This window comes from Colius striatus, chromosome 5 (assembly GCF_028858725.1).
Source record: "Colius striatus isolate bColStr4 chromosome 5, bColStr4.1.hap1, whole genome shotgun sequence".
Taxonomy (NCBI): Eukaryota; Metazoa; Chordata; class Aves; order Coliiformes; family Coliidae; genus Colius; species Colius striatus.
The window spans coordinates 17,460,574-17,478,231 of record NC_084763.1 but is presented as its reverse complement, the minus strand read 5'-3'; the positions used below and the strand labels follow the sequence as shown (position 1 = coordinate 17,478,231).

Genomic DNA, 17,658 nt, shown 5'->3' with positions numbered 1-17,658 from the left:
ACAGGCTCCCAAGGTTCACAGCACTAAGCCGCTCAGAATTTAGGAAGTGTCTGAATGATGCTCTTAAGCATATGGCTTAGTTTTAAGTAGTCCTACAAGAAACAGGGTGTTACATGTGATGATCCTTATAGGTCCCTTCAACTTGAGATAGTCTATTAATCTACAATTTCCATTAATAGATATCTCATTTTTATAGTGATTTGTGTAAAATACTCAAGTCCATATTCAGCACATTCCTGCTTCACTGCAGTTAGATGCTTTTTGACAGTCTATTTGTGAGATAAATGCCTATACAACTAAAAGTCAATTATATATTTATGTTGAGACTTGCTAGATCTTGATGTTAAAAATGAGAGGGGTTTGCTTTTCATAAGTTGTGTGGTAATGTTTTGTACAGCAAATCTTGAAGGACAAAAATTTAAAATACAAATTTTAAAAAATTTGAAAACACAAACAAAATTGTTAGACTTCATGGCTGCAAAATTCATTTGTAAACACAATTCAAGTCTATCCTGGAGATTTAAAGAGTGAATTATGATTTTATTTTGGGAGTGCTGAATCATGATTTTCAATACTTCCAGCTGATAGCTGCAAGACACTTGTAAGCTGGAATTCCAATTTAATAAGTTGCCTATAAAAATATTCAAACTAACATTTGAAACTTTTCAAGCTAGAGTGAATCCATACACAAAAGTTTGCAGAGACACTAAATAGCTGAAAAACACCACTGAGACACCAGGAGCCATAAATTCCTAAAGCCTCTCAGTGTCTGTACTGGGGGAGGGGGGATAGTGTGGGTGTATATCTGTTTTAGGAAACATAACTACAGTCTGCCAGGCTTTAAAACATTGATTACTGCAAAAACAAGGTACAGACTTACTTGATGAAAGTAGTGAACTTCTTTTTTTTTTGCAATAAAGAACATCTGAGATGATAACTAATAAGCTATCAGGCAAAAAGAATGAGGATTGTTATGCTTATGTGATGGACTATAATGACATTTTTCATGTATTTTCTTTCTTGCCATCTTCACAGGCTTTCTGCAGAAAAGATTTACCATCTCTAGGACAAGGCATTTGTCTAATTTCAAAGACCATTAATTTTTTTTTTCAGCTCCTGCACTTTTGTGCTAGCAATCCCCTATTCTGTTTGTTGTGCTGTACTCAAATATTCTACTCAAAACGTTAGCTTCATCCTTTCAACCTGGTGGTTGAGTATTATAATAAGATCTATTCTATTTAAATGAAACTTTTGTTCAGCTGTGGTTTTGTAAGGGAAATACATGAGGGAATTGCTTCCAGACTGGTACCACTCTATCATAGGAGCAAAGAAAACAGATGAGCCCAAAAAGAGCTGCTTAGATTAGCTAATATGTTCCATGTACATTTTTTTACTCTATGCATTCATGTATTACAACACACCAGGTATTGCACTAAGTTTAAAGTGAAATTGCAATCATGTAAACAGGCAGATGATACATTTTGATTTAGCACATCATAATTCACTTTTTTTTCTTTAAATTGAACACTCACCTGTTAGAAGAGAAATTATAATAACCACTTTCCTCTAGAACCTCTTCAATTAGAGTCTACAAGATAAAAGAAATTATTTTCAGTAAATCATCTTTATTAAAAGCAATAAATTAATACATATAGTTATATTTCTATCTTACCTGCAACTGTTCGTATGTCATCCCTTCTGCTATGTCAACAATACCTTAAAGTAAAGGCAAATAATGTTATACTGTTGAATCTGAGGTCTATGCTCCCTAATCATTTTCTTATCAATCCCACTACAAATGTAATTACAAATATAAAAATGAGAGAGAGAACTGATTATCAGTAGCTTATTCCTCTGACCACAACGACCCCCTGCAAAGTTGACAGGTATCTTATGGCATTTGAGGCACACAATACTATCATGTCAACAAAAGTTTTAACTGATGGAAAATATTTCAAATACCTAATGTAACAGAACACAGCAATGCAACTTTTTTACTGTTCTGCACTTACAACTTACAGTGGAAAGGGCACACAGCCAGTAGAAATTTGTGACGAGAAAAGCATACTATGTAGGTTAAGAGATTAAATAATTACACATATTGAATATCTGAACAAATTGTTCTGTTGTCTCTGGGAACAAAATAAAGCTCAATTTTAAAGTAATTGTTAGGGAATCATTTCCTACTCAAATATTACACTTGATACTTAACATTTTGGGGCTTTGCAATAAACCATGGAAATTATATGCTAGTTTCAATATAAAGGTCGGTAAACCCAAAGTTTCTCACCTTTCCTCTGTCACCACAGGTTTTAATGTTACTATGTTCTCCAGTCCATGGATTGTGACATAGCCTTTACTGTATTTAGAAGAACGGAAATGGCACAAATACCAAAATACAGGCTACACATTTCCCTTAAGCCCATGGCACAGAGAGGCATACGATGAAACAGGATTCTGAGCCAGGAATTGTGGTTCCCCACCCTGGATGATGCCAGGGATGGTAGGTTTGATTAAAGATGGAGTTCATGTTTTATCACATTGAGTATCACCAGTCCAAAATATTTTTTACACTATACATTTTCTCAAGTGTGTATATATGCACTTCACATCACATAGATGCAGTACAGCATATAAGATTTCCACCCTCAAGACTGAAGGGCCTGATCTAATTAGGCAATTAAATCATCCCACTATAGCATGACAGAAGAACAGTATATGGTTTAAAATTAGTTTGCTTCAAAAAAAATCATGTGCAAGGACAAGTAAACTCTATATATAACGTTTTCAGTTTCAAACATTTCTATTCATTCTAATGGGTGAACCCTGTGTTATTTCTTTGATTTTTTTTTTTTTTTTAATTCCAAGAAATATTGTCTTGAAGTAGTAGAATATTCCATCATTGATAAACTGCAGATCTTATCAGGAATTAAACAATACAAGTAAATAAACAAAAACTCTGATGAGGAAAATAAGTATAGTCAACATTATTGTCTTTAAAGACATCTTAGAGCAGCAATTCTTTCTGCTTTGATAGCATACACATTTTTATAAATATAGATGCCACTATAGAAGTTCTTTTACACTCACCTTTTCTATCCTCTGGAAGCAACATATTTCCACCTGAAGAGAGAAGTACCACATGCCACTCTGCTGCGAAGACGTTGGGCTCAATCAATTCAGGAGAACCTTGCAGCAGCTGAGCAAGGAAAAAAAAGATGATAAAAAAGCAAAGGACACCTGAAATCACCATCCTTCTCATTTGCCAAACTTTAGACATCTGTGAAGGAGGTTTACTTTTTCCTACGTTTCCCAGTGCAGTCAGAAGTCAAAAGAGGCTTCAATACTTTTCAGATTAATGAAAAAGTGGTAAATACTATTATGACCATTCTACCTTTTCCTCTCCAGAATCACTGACTGAACACAGCAAGCTGCCAATCTGCATGGTATGAAGCACTGAGTTCTTTATCTGAATAAAATATCATAAACTATGTATGTGTGTGAATATAAACAGGGAATTGAATTCCCTCACTTCTAAGAGAGAAATAGCCGATGACTCAAGTTTTCAAAACCAGGGCTGCATGTGAAATTGTTAGTCCATAATTCAAGTGGTATCATTCCTAATAGAGGGACCCCAGCAATTCTGAATCTTAAAATTTAGTTCAGCTACTCAATTATGTGAACAAGGTGACTGACATTAAACTTAAAGTCATCTCAAAACAGATTTGAAAATATCTACTGTAACAACTCGGATGCAAAAACATCTCTGTTGACAGGAGAGAAATTGCAGTTATACATTTCTGCAGCATAACACTTTTACAGTTACAGAAACAGATTATCTGCTGTTGGAAGACCTTTACTGCACCACCAATTGGTGGCGGAATCTTTTTGTCTGTTATTCTGATTAGGTTTTCTAATTCAGTGGAGTTAGAAACACATAATTTAAAAATTTTATTTGCAGAAACTGTACAACCTGATAACAACACTTGCTAGAAGAGTTGGTCCTAATTCTTTTCTATATTTAGATGCTTCCTATCACCCCCAAATGATATTCATGTTAAGCAGTATATTTATGGTGGTGATTTTGATAAAATATGTATCATTTATTCAGTGATGCTTATCAATTCCCCATCCTTCTAACTACACTTTTTATCGCCTTCTATTAATGGTTTCTATAACTATTTCCTTCAAGCTAGAAGTGCTGAGAGCTGCATTCAGCATTTCAAACACTTTCAATTTACTAACATTTACTTTATGTATACTGTATTCCCTTTTCTTCAGATTCAAATCAAATAGTTTTAAGCTAACACAATTATACAGTTAATAACATTTATAAATTTATAAATAAATAAGTTCCTTTATTTCTGGGCATTTGAAAATTAGGTTACTTTTAAAATAAGCACTTCCTTTTTCTTATCATATTTTTTGGCATCTGTTCCTGAAAAAATCAATTCAGTACAGGATTAGCAAATATTTCCTTAGATTTCATGTTATGGCTGAAATACAGGAAGTATTTAACGTAAATCCCAGTAAACTGTAATGAAACTGATGGCTCAGTGAGAAGCACCTTTATCATTCAAATGCACTACCAATGTGAACACTAAGTAGGCACCTTCCATGGAGCTTAAGCATCTCCGATTAATTATGACAAAACTATAGGAAGGATTTAGCATTTGTAGTCAGTTAATTCCTTAGCAGACAATTACCTAGAAGATTCCATAATTCAGTGCAACTCTGGTGACAATTCATTTAGATAACTCAGGGGAATTATGCAAGTGATAAGAAACTCATCTGTAGAAAGTGTTTACTTAATGTGCTTCCATATTTTCCAAATAAAGGATAGCTAGAGAATATACTAAATATTTCCTTTTAAAAATGGAATCTTAAAGTTTTGTGATATTAACACCGATAGCTTAATTCAAATAGAAGAACAGACAAGTCAACCACAGGTAGTAATTGCTCTACTACACCTTTTTCATTTCTGATTTCAGATTACAAGGATTGCTCTGCCGACTGAAGAGGGACTTCTTGAATCTCTCAATGATTCTCCTTTTCAAGTTGCATTGTAAAGCTGGAGGAAGCTACATGAGACAAAGAAATAGATGTTTCCACTACTCAATTACACCTGCCTTATAGATGACCTAATCATCGATACCATTAATGAAAGCAGTAGTTACACTACAAAATGAAATATTTCTATGTAATAGTGTAATAATAAACAACAGTACAAGACTTGATTTAATGGCATATTATTACAATGGTCCTTAGTTTCCCATTCTGTTATGTTTGGCATATCCTCTAACTCAGTCCTTCACCCTTGAAGGTAAAGATCAACAAGTCTAGCAGAGGTAACACTAGATTTGCCTCCCCGATCAAATTTCTAGTATTTGGGACATTTTTCTACAGATGAAGTCCAAAGAACGTTAGACTAGATTTCGTGTTGGTTGTTATGAATTACTCCGGATAAAACAAATGGATCTTCAAGAAGCTTAGACCTTCATTCAGCATGTGTAGAACAGTTTCAACAGGCTCCTTTAAGATCCTTACGTTTAACTTAATAAAACTCAGAATGTCTGTTTTGCTAGAAGCTTCCTGCAGGAAGTAACTTACATTTCATTTGTTTATAAAGTAAAACTGATTTTATATACTTTTTCTTCTATTCTTTTTGGTTAAACATAGTTTTTTGTAACAGAGACTATTCTCTTTTCATGCAGATATGGCCTTAAACATATGTTTTAAGTCAAATGTTGAATGTTCCGTAGTATGTGAGTAAAAATAAATATATCTATACATAGTCTAAGAAAAGCCTGCAAACTACTGTATAGACTACACGTCACTGCAATGAATTGTGTGCAGCTCATGTACCATGGGCATATTGGGATATTCTGAAGCAAAGAACAAGTCCACTGCTGGAGAAACTTGGAGTTGCCTCAGGCACTGCTGTTCAATTTTAGCTTTTATTTTAATGAAATCAGATATTTCAAACTCAAAGATTTACATAATGTTTCTTTAAAAGCTTTCTCTTACATTGTTTTCCAGAGATCAATCTGGCTTGTTCCCATGGAAACTGCATTGGGAAGGCTACTGGCAGCCAAGAACTAACAGGCGAGAACACTCCCTTATAAACTTTGGTTTAGAATCATCAACTGAACTATTAACATAGTTTTAAAAACAGCTATTACCAAAAAAATATTCCACCTTAGACCTGTAAGAACATAAGCACAAGTACACAGTGAACAAGTACAGGTCTTTCCACCTTCCCATTCCAAAACCGACTGACACCAAACGCATCAAAGTTGTTACTACTGAAGGAGCCTGAGTTGCTGTTAGTTCTCAGTTATTGGACATCCACACTATGATAATATTCATTAATTAGCAGACCACTGGAGAAAACTTTCTTCAACAGTAAGAATCGGTTCTCTAATGACCATCTTGGACATGGTCCTAATATAGCATGTAAAGACTGAATTGACACATTTCTGTTAGCAGGGGAAGGACAGAATTTCTGATTATTTTAAACAACAAATTTCTTCTTTGTCTCTGATAATTTATTTGTGATATTACCTCTTGTAATAAACTTGACATTTTAAAAAGAAAAAAAAAGACATTTAACAAACACACAAGTTCAGTTACGCAGCTCCATTCTAAACAAAATCAAATGTCTGAAAATGCCTGAGGTGATAAACTTCACTTCCTAAATATAAACATTTAATTTGGGAAAATAAAAAAGATGTTTATTAAATAACAGTGAATCTCACAAAGAATTGAATGTCAGTTTTCCACCATATCTTTAGTTGGGAGTTCAATGTATAATTACCTCAGCGCCATTGTCGCTTTGGAATCAGCATGAAATAACTACAACTCTGTTTCACTATGAAACATCTGAACTTAATTTTAAAATCAATCTTAAGTTTGAAACAGATCTGACACTTTAAAATATTTCACATATTCAGGATATTCATTATTGCACTAGGAATCCCAAGAAATTGTGTGTATTTACTGATAATAAAAAATATTAGAGGTTATTTAGAAAATATTGCTATAGAGGAAAGCATTTTCAAGAGCGATTAAGTCACTTAAAATATTCATGTTGCTGGCATGACAGAATATTGTAAAAATAATTCACTGTACAGTCACTTTTCTGAGGTGAGCCAATGATTTTTTTTTCATGACTCAATTATTGCCATCCTACACATACTAATATTCAAGATTGGTCTTTATTTAAACGATAGCATTTTTAAAGCATCCTGCCATCTGCAAAAATGTCAAGTTCTGTTGTTTTTAAAGAACAGTGACTAAATTAGCAGCATTTTGCAGTATGAGCACTTTGACAACAGAAAATAAGTGAAAAGCATAGAATGTCAGAAGCAACAGGAATGCCTACTTGTGTGATGAAGATAATTTTGTGCAGCTGAACAAGAATCTGCTGAACAGGGTCACTGATCTGACGCACCTTCCTTTGTGATACAGCAATTCCTGCCGATGCTGTAGATGATGAAAGTAAAATCAGGAGATAGCTCATTTAGATAGCTCATTTTGTTGCCTTAATACATTAATAGTGTAGACTGTTTGAAACCTCTAGATGTAAATATTGAGTTTTCATGCATGACTTGGTTTTCCAATAGTGTTTGGAGCAAAAGAAGGATGATTTAAAAATTCAAAACACTAGACAATGTAATTAATACTAGGTGTCAAAGGAAAATCCTTATCTCTGATACACTTCTGAGTTACCATAAGAGCAAAGAAGTGTAATTACCTCATTAATGATAAAAGGCTTCCCACATTTATTCTAAAGGAAATTCAAACATAAACAGGATTTTCTTATTCAAACTGATATTTCTTTACGTAGACTAGCACATGTGATACTTATTTTTTATATATTCAGATGTATCAAAATTCATTTTACCCTAAGAATTAATTAAAATGTCTCATGTGGACCATTTGGAAAACTATTTCATTTTAAAAGTATTTTCAGGTTGCCTTATAGCGATGTGTGTTGCTTTATCACAGCTATTTTTTGTTCCCAACATCTAAGAAGAGGATGTTTTGAGACAAACCTCAAGAAAATGTGCAAGATGAATCTCGTGGGTCTACTTTACTCTGCATCAGAAAATCAGTGGTTTCTGTTCCTTGTCATAAATTCCTTCCCACTAGAGATCATCCTATCTAAAGGGCATATTGATTGATACTGTGGAAAGGAGCTGTTACCAGCAGTCTCCGTGATCAAAATGACATGCAAATGGTATTTTTCACATTTATAATAAAAGAACATCAATGCTAAATAAAGAATAGTGCTATAAAAATTCCTCTCCCTACAAAGGAAAGAATACAGACTGTATTACAGACTGTATATTGTTTTGCTTATAAGTTACATAAAAATAGTAGCATTGATCCATGAATGTAAGGGTAAAGTGGATTTTTAAAACTTTTAAATGTAACGCTACTTAGATATTGATAGAAAAATGCACGAGGTTAGGCAAACCACAAAATGGGGTTATACAAACCACAAAATATTAACACAGATTCAATTCCTACTTATGCATGTAATTATGAGCTGTGCACAGTATACAAAATGAAAATTTTATTCACTCCTACCATAATATGTAGAATAGAAAGTCAGCCTATCTAAAGAAAAAGAAACTAAAAACCTTAGAAATTAAACATTTTATCAGTTTTAAATAGTTGTGTCTCTTAATATATCTTCATATCATTTCTCTAAGCAATAACATTTCAAGTAGAATTGTACACTAGACATATCAGAAGATAAAATATTCATCAATTAATTAATAAGCAGAGATCATGAAGCTGCAGATCCGCAGTAAGAAAGCATTAGCACCTGGAGAAAATAATGTTGCTATAACTTGTTTCTAATATTTTCTTCCAAAACAGATATAAACCCCCTATTTTTATACACAAACACATTGTATTTGAAAATTTGAGTGGTTACCCAACAACATGCACAACAGATATGCATACACAAATTAACAAACAGTGCACACACACACACTTAGATTTCAGTGCTTCATTATTTAATTAGGTATCCCAATGCCATTTTTACAACAAAGTAGCCATCATACTCAATGACAGTATATTTTGTAGTGCAAACTCCCATGAACAGAAAGGAATTAGTTTGGAATTTAAAAGAAAAACATTAGTTTAGAATTAAGACTATCACAGTATTTCAAACACGTAGGCTTCCTCAATTTTTATTAGATTATTGTTGATTTTATTTAGGTCTTCACTAATTATCATAGCAAAAGAGCAAGCAAATGGAATTTTTGTTCTCTTATGAAAATAGTGAGTGGATATAAACCTGTTCCTCTAAAGCAAGACTACCATCCTCTGTTAAGCAAATCCATGTACATAATGCATACTTTCCATAGACAAAAGCACTGCAAAGGAAGTAATGTATTAATAGAAGCTATGCTTTTCTTTCAGGAAAAAAATATTAACATAACAATTTTAACCTGTCCATTTACTTCTGTGGGTTATAATCGGATTTGAAAATAGATCAGCTGTGTGGAAATATTTAGTTATTGGAATCAACAATTGAAACAGAAGCCAAAAGCGAAAGTTTATTTACCTCACTGAACTGCTCTTTGACACAAACAGCCATTAAGTCAGATAATGGTCTTGATTATCCAGAATTTATGATAGATATACTTGTCTGCTATAGGTACATTTTTTTCTTGTAGTACAAGTAGCTTGATAATTAAAAGACCGTGTTCTTTCTCTCAAGCCAAATAAAATATCCATGTGATTTGTTTCCTGACATTCAATGTTTGAAAAATACTAGGGAAAGACATCTTGATAAGAAGCAAAACCAAATTAACTTGGTTACCTAAAGGAGAAAGCATTACTTAAAATTTACATCTTAAACTCAGTACTGATTTGTGGATATTATGCCTAAAAAGTTGACTATGTTTTGTCAATTAAAGAGCATTATGAACTTTCCTAACGAACCAAAAAAGACTGAATAATATATTTGTGTTCCATGCAATAATGTTAATTCCAGCCATAAGAACCAATAAAGGAATATTGGTAATCAAATTTGAAAGTCTTCAGTGGAGAGTTCAAAGATCTCTTGTTTGCTCTTTTAGATTTTAAAATCATTTTTTGAAGAGATATAGAAAATGTCATTCCAAATCAGAGAGAGAGACACATTTTTAGTAGGATCAGGAAGACATTGAAACCAATACTAATGTCAAATTTTTCTGGTAATGCCTTTTGGCAGGTGGTTTGAGAGTAGTAAATGAAATTCAGTTCAATATTTTTCCTCTCAGTCTCCTCTTAATAATCCATAACAGGTAAAGAGGTTTTGCATTTCCCCTGAGCCACCTACAGAAGAATTTATGTTGGTCTTTCTGCTCAAGGTGACAGTGGAAGCCATGCTATAATAATCTAAAATATCACATTCCACAAGAAAAATGATTTTGATTTAACTCTTCTTCCTTTCTTTTCACCTTTCTATGATCAGTCTCAACACTGCTATATAAAATCCCAAAATAAATAGTATTGCCCTCACAACCTAGTTATCTTCAGTTTTTGTTAGGCTACGGATAAAAACTTAACATCCTTGATATGTTACCTTTTTCACTGCTCCCTGTTCTGTGGAATTTAACTTCTTTGCCGTCAATGGCTTGTATTATAAAACAAAAGCAAATAAATGGGTGCACCTTTTTTTGTGGGTCTTCTCAGTTTTGGGTGTTTATTTTTTTGTAATACGGAATGACAACAGGCTTACGATGCTGTCACCAAACAGAAAGGACCAAGTAGACACAATATGGATTTCCCTGTTATTCAATGTATGGAGGAGCTTTATCTCTTTTCTAGTTTGACAGCAACATTATGACTTACCACTATAGAAAGATCAGACGTAACGTCTACTTGTAGTGTCATGTTCTTCAAAGATAACTAGAGACCTAATGTTCATCTAAGAATTGTAAGAGTTCCCATAATGTCAGCATACTCCAGACCACTCCATAATTTATTTATTTTTTTAAACACAGAAGAATAGCATTATTTGGGGGGATGAGGGCATCTATGTGTGAATAGGCTGCTGAGGCCTTGATCTAAACTTTTAAGAGTTTTCCTTGAAAGGAAAACATTACTGGCAAAGGATAATGTATTTGCTCAAATTACCCACAGGACTTGAAAATATTGACAAGATTTAAAGCTACTGTTTGATCCATTTGGCTGTGGGTCATCCTAGCTCTGATACGTTATGTCTGGATAGTGGGATTAAACCACTAACGGGTATTATAATGGCATTTGTCAATAAACAGTACTGAAAACTGATGAAAGTGGACAGCAAATTTTTATTTGTACTGCATAATTAAAGTTCCTAATAGAAGAAATAGAGGTTAGTATGGAGAAAAAATGCTTTTTTATTGAGACTGATGTTTCTGCTCAAAATAATATTCTTTCATATATTATTTAATTCAGACAAAATGCTGCTTTCTTACAGTATATGAAACTTCTCAGTAAGAAAGAAAAGTACCTGCAATGGAAGACTTGTTTCATTAATGATGATTTATAAATACATAATAATTTACAAGGGCTCTATGAAATACTCCTTTCATAAGAAAAATTCCCATTGCATTCAGCAGAAGTTTAGCCAGGATCATGACCACTAAAATGTGGTCTTGCTGATTTACTATTGGGATTCATATTTTTTAGAAATTCCTTAAGAATGAGTTAACACATTTGTACCTGAAATTTAATCATCTTCTTTTCTAACACTTAGAATTTAATTATATAATACAATGATTTTTCATATTGCAAAGAACTAAAACTGGAATGCTATGAGACTGCTAACTCTGTCATAGACAAATCCCCAATTTTCTTAGTATGGGCTCTTTGCATGAGTGAAGGCATTCTCAAAAGCAGATCAATTGGTAGTAAAGCTGATGAAATAAAAGAGACATTTTAAATGCAACAAGAGAACGAGTTTTAAAAAGTGGGAAATCATTAGGTTTAATTAAAATTTTATTTTGTTGGAAGCATAAAATTACCTGGTCGCAGTCTTGATCCCAGACCTTCAATATAATCTCTACTGTTATTAAAAATAACAAAAAAGAAGAAATAGTAGTTTTAATTTTTGATTGCAGAGGAAATATCAGTATTCCCCAAGTCCATCACATGTTCTCTCTGAAGGAAACCTGTCCAAATTCACTAGTTTTTAACTGTGCATTTATAAATCCCATAATGACTGGCTTACTCTATGTGTCCAAAATAGCATGACTTTAGACTCCATCCCTTCTCCTGCTCAGTAAGTAGCTTGGAAAGTACAAAAACAGTAGATGGCATTTTAATATTTTAGACTCAATAATCCACTATATTACACATTATTTTGCATTTGTACGTATTTAAGGACATTTCAGTGATCCCTTTTGTATGTATTGAAAACATAAAGAATAGAGTAATTACTGCCTAGTGGACTAAAAAAAGAGTAATAATGCATATCATACCAGTAAAGTAGAAGAGACTTAATATTGCATTGCAGGACAGCAATATCTCAATGTTAGACACATAGGTGCAGATGTTTCAATGCTAGTTTCTGCTCTATACACAAACACTCTCCCAGTCTGTAGACTTCACTAGCTGAATAAATAACAAAAAATGGAGAATATGATGTCCTGATGGATGGTACCCTCAACAGCCCTAGCATGGCAAGAATTTGTATGTACGTATTAGACAGCCAGGAAAATGACAGTTTCAAGGAGCTGTTGTGAAGAAAGATAAGAAAACAGTTTTGCTAATGTTGATGTGAGAGGCAGAGATGAAGAAAAAATGTGCTTGCTTCAATGTTCAAGCAACAGGAGGCTGCCATTACTGACTAAAGCTGGAAAGCTAGTAAGTGATAATTGACAGAATGGATGGTGATATGCTAAGAAATCTCTGAAAGCAAAAAATGAAGGATTGCATTTGAAGTGATAGGAAAAGCACAATCAGTAAAAGGATATATATAGAAGATGGCAAGGTTTAAGGTGGGGCTGTAAAAATGTTCCTTATAGTAGTGGATATTTGAGTGACCAGAACACGTGTATCAAAACCATGTTGTTACATGTTAGTCTTATGAACTCAAGCAAGAGTTTTAGTAGCACATGTTGATAGGAAAGGTTATATCTCAGAGGTTCCAGGCAGAAGTGTGAGACTTATTCTTCATGCAAAAACTTTGAGATGTGGATGCTCAGATGTCAAAGTACTGTCAAAGACAGATATTATACTCAAGAATGATCAAAAGCTGAGCTAACAGGTAGGACTTCAGGTACAGGCAATTATAGCATTCCTTTTAGTTACGTAGTATTCAACTCTGTAGACATATGGCCACAAAGAGATGTTACAGAGATGAGCAAAAATTTAATATTGACAGAAGGAAAAACATCTGATATTAAGAGCTAAATTTAGGATTTGCAGCCCAGTTTTGCAGGTAGATTAATAAGTAGATACATTTGTACGCATAAAGACAAGATGCAGAAGAAAAGATAAGACAGTGATAAAGCCATGTGTAACATTCAGAGGAAATCAGATAAATAGATAAACTTGTATCCTTCTGAACAGTCCTCAAGAATAGTTTCAAAAGATAGGGAGAGAATTAGAAAAGGACAGAGTCAGAAAAACATGATTTTAAGAAGACAAAGATAGCACTAATTTTAAAAACCAGATCAAGTAGTTAAAGGAACTAAGACTTAAAAATAGTCATTAAACAGTAAGAGTTGCTACAGTAATACACCTTAAGTGAAAGCTGGATCAAACAAGGTCTGTGAAGAAACAGGGTAGAGGAATCAATGCCTCTATTATAAATATTTACATAGTTATGTTAAAGGTAAGAGAAAAAAAAATGCTCAGAAGGTAGATGGAGCCAAGAGAGATTTTTGAAGTTTTCTTCAGATGTGAAAGAAAAGCAGAAGTGAGGAAACAGAGAGCAAAGTCTGTGAATAAGAACTTGTCAAGGAGATCAGAAAAAATACTGGTTGGTCAAGAATGTGTTTGATGTATTTCTCAATAAATAACAGAAGAAAAAGGAAAGACCTTTAGAAGAATGGGATTGTCATGATATAATCTGTTTCAAATTGTTTCTTTTTAAATGAAATGAGGACTCCAGAATTGCAACACTGGATACCTGTGTTTATATAGAAGGTCTAGAGTGATCAAAAGGATGTACTCCACCAAATGCACAGATATGTTTTTCTATTGAAAAACAGCTGCTTAAAAACTAAAATCTGAATTTGGATAACTGACTAATGTCAGTTTAAGCTGCTGTAAGTTCTGCTTTTAAAACTATTTGTCAGTTTAATGCCATTCCTTAAATCACTCATGTAAAGCTTCTGTGTACAAACACTCTCTAATAATATTCTCAAGCAAAACAGAGTATTATAGGCTGAGATGAAATGGAATTGCAATGATAAGTCCGTGAAGGTAATCACACAACTGTTGCACTGTGGAATGACCAACTGGAATCGATCATAACAATGATCAATTATATAATCTTATTAAAAGCATAAATCATACCCACCTAATCTTAGATTGTCTTTCAGAAGCACTAAAATTTCGTTTGACTATACCTGAAACAAATGCACAAATATTATATCCGCATTAAAAATTACATACACATACAGATTAATACTTTTCTATTTCTCAGACACAGTGTCAAAATAACTTTTAAAAATCAGTGCTAAACAAATTAAAAATCCTCATTTGATTATGGAGTTGCTGTTTGATGTGCCAAAGATTTACTTGTATCATAACTAAAATCTCAGCCCTACATTGTATTTTAAGAAATATATTCTGAATTTTACAGAAGTTAACAGTACAAGCTGACTAGATGTCCACAGATGATGTATCTGAATTTGCATTAAATCACTATAGTTACTGCTACCACTGCAGCCACATTGCCTCCAGTCTGGATAAAAAGCTAGAATATTTACCCACTTTCTCCGAGGACCTTTGAAGGGTTGTCTAAACCTTGTTTTAATAGAGTTTTGTTCTGCTATTCTATTAGCTAACTATTAAAACTAATATATATGTAATACCTTACTACCTAAATAATCCCACTGATTTTAAGACTTTGAAGACGGAGGTATGACCAGTTATTAGTTGGACATTTCATTAGCAATTAAATTGAATCTGAACATTTATGTAATTTATTGTGTAGTGCCAAAAAAGGTAAAGAGGGATGAGTGATATTTGATTATATTTATTTATAGACTTGGAAAACATTGTCTTAAAGCAAGAAACACCTTAGAACGTTGCTGTAAAACCATTTCTTTGATGGTAATTCTGACATATGAGACCACTCTCTCCTACAAATGTTATCTCATTTTGAATGAGGAATAAGTGTATATTTAAATCAAAAGATATTTACACCAGCTGACTGAATATCTGAGTAGTAAGATGATGAAATTCTTCAATTTTCCCATACAATTAACGCATTTTGATTTAACATCCTACTTTTTTATCTATGAGATTTTTTCCACACTAGTGACATCACAAGGATTATTATAAAAGAGACATCTAATTGCTCAAACAGTAAATTAAAAAAAAGATTTTAGGCCAAACTTACACTAGTTTTCCCATTACTGCCCTTGTTACAGCAGTGATATTAGTTCTAGAACAAATGTAGAAGACTTTCGTAGAGTAAAAACATTTCTGAGTCTTAAATCTTTTATTTGTGTTCAAATACACTTTCTGCCATGCTCTGAAGTACAGTGCCCCTATTCTTCCTACTTTTCTGATAGTCCCTGAATTAAAAAAAAAAAAAAATCCTGAAGAAGTCTTGCATCTGTCATACAGAATTCACTTTATAATAAAAAAAAATTATATGTCTTTAGGTCAAATCTATTCCTAAAAAGAAAACACACAGACAGAGAGAATGAAAGAAAAAGAAACAATGTTTTATTCTTTGCTAATATGCTAATGTTTTGCTTAGCAAAGCAGACATTAAAACTCTGTAGTAGTGAGGCCAAAAGGTTTTATAAGAGGAGTTGATTTACAGAATTGCAAATAAACTGGGCCCCTGTAGAAACAATGATACTTTTAATAATAGACAGGAAAATAGGGTAAACAGTTTAGAAAGCAAAGAAATCAGAAAAAGATTTTGAGTTACAACTTCAGACACTCTGTCATAAGAAAGACTATACTATGAGAATATATTTGAGAAGAATATATAAGAGAAGCCACGAGGCTAGAGAGCTAAGTCTGAACATAGCTGTTTGCTAGGATTTTAGAAACAGCTCCCTTTTCCAAGTATTCATATACAAAGTTGGATTTGAAATACTGTATCCTTTGGCTGTTTCAAAGAGATGATCTGTCAGTAAAGGGCTCATCTCCAAATTTGCTTTGATGACTCACCACATTTGACTTGCTAATCTGCCAGCTTATGAGTGTATTTACAAGTGCATGATATTTCATATCGGTTTGTCTCACCACTCGCTGTACGTGGCTGCGATGCAGTATTTTCTGATTCATGTGCTAAAGTTAGGAAAATATTAATGCTAAAAAACACACTCCAAAAAAAAACCAAAACCCACACAGAAATCCTGATGCAAACATCACTAAACAATAGACAACACCCTTCAGCCCCATTTTTATGGCTTATTATGTCAGCAATCCACTTAATTGACACAAGTGAGAGTCTCTTTTGTTAGATGCTATGAAAACACATTGGAATAATTTTTTCAATAACTAAGCATCAGGAGATTCAGATATCTGAAAATCATTGTAACAAACATTCTCATCAAACTCATCAAACATTAAGGCCTTTCGTTATAATCCTTAGTCTTTTGTGTAAGAGCTATGGTAATCATACAATCGTAAGGGGAGTAAGAAACAAAACAGATGTGTAGGGAAATTGACTAACATACGTCATGGAACACACTGTGAATCCTGTTCAGCCCAGTGTGTGACCTGGACCATATTTCCTTTTACTCCTTTGACATGGATGGGAAGATCAAGGCAACATATGCCTTGCAAGAGGTAGTTTCAAGATAATCTCAAGGAAAACAAAATATAAATCCTCTATCTCTTTTCTCTTTTGTGCCTGCTCTTGTTGGAATGTGAAGGACACACAAAACTAAAGCTTTGGATTCTCATCAGCCTCCTTATTCTGAATAGCTCTACAAAGATTCCTTGAGGACATTAATAAATTAAGTATATTTATATATGGTGCAATTGAAGTAACTTCTAAGGCATTAACTTAATTACATGCATTGACATCAGCATGAATCATACAAATACATTCTAACATGCAGTTTTGTGTTTCTCTCTTGCAGGCACCTGACCACATATTTCAAGAAAAGAGTTGATAACATGACATGAAATCAGAAAAATCTGGGAAAACAGTAACTTTTGGTTTGGTTTTCACTTTCATTTCACTGGAATTTTTAAAAAGCCTCTGAAAACCCTTTCAAGTTTAATCAGACTGGTAAGAAAATTGAATCAAGAGCCCAAGTGTCAAAGGAGGCCAATGGCATCCTCTTTTGTATCAGAAATTGTGTGACCAGCAGGGCCAAGGAAGGAATTGTCCCCTTGTACTCGACATTGGTGAGGACAACAAATTTCATAAGCTTTCCCCTCACAATCTAAAGGACCATATATAGCAGATGTGAAACAGTCTTAACCCTAAGATCACCAAACTATGTAAATGTCTGATGTAAA

General features: G+C 33.4%; 1 protein-coding gene across 2 annotated transcripts in view; it reads right to left on the bottom strand.

Moving 5' to 3' along the window:
* Positions 1 to 1,528: 1,528 nt before the first annotated feature.
* The window catches only part of NEK10 (NIMA related kinase 10), an 81,106-nt gene continuing 64,976 nt past the window's right edge, over positions 1,529 to 17,658 (bottom strand). For both annotated transcript variants that reach the window (XM_061996667.1, XM_061996666.1), the window contains 7 exons: positions 14,519 to 14,567; positions 12,015 to 12,052; positions 7,385 to 7,485; positions 4,971 to 5,081; positions 3,091 to 3,199; positions 1,673 to 1,716; positions 1,529 to 1,588 (listed from right to left, as the gene is read on the bottom strand). In XM_061996667.1, the coding sequence (XP_061852651.1) occupies positions 1,529 to 1,588; positions 1,673 to 1,716; positions 3,091 to 3,199; positions 4,971 to 5,081; positions 7,385 to 7,485; positions 12,015 to 12,052; positions 14,519 to 14,567 (512 nt within the window). The remainder of the gene's footprint in view (positions 1,589 to 1,672; positions 1,717 to 3,090; positions 3,200 to 4,970; positions 5,082 to 7,384; positions 7,486 to 12,014; positions 12,053 to 14,518; positions 14,568 to 17,658) is intronic.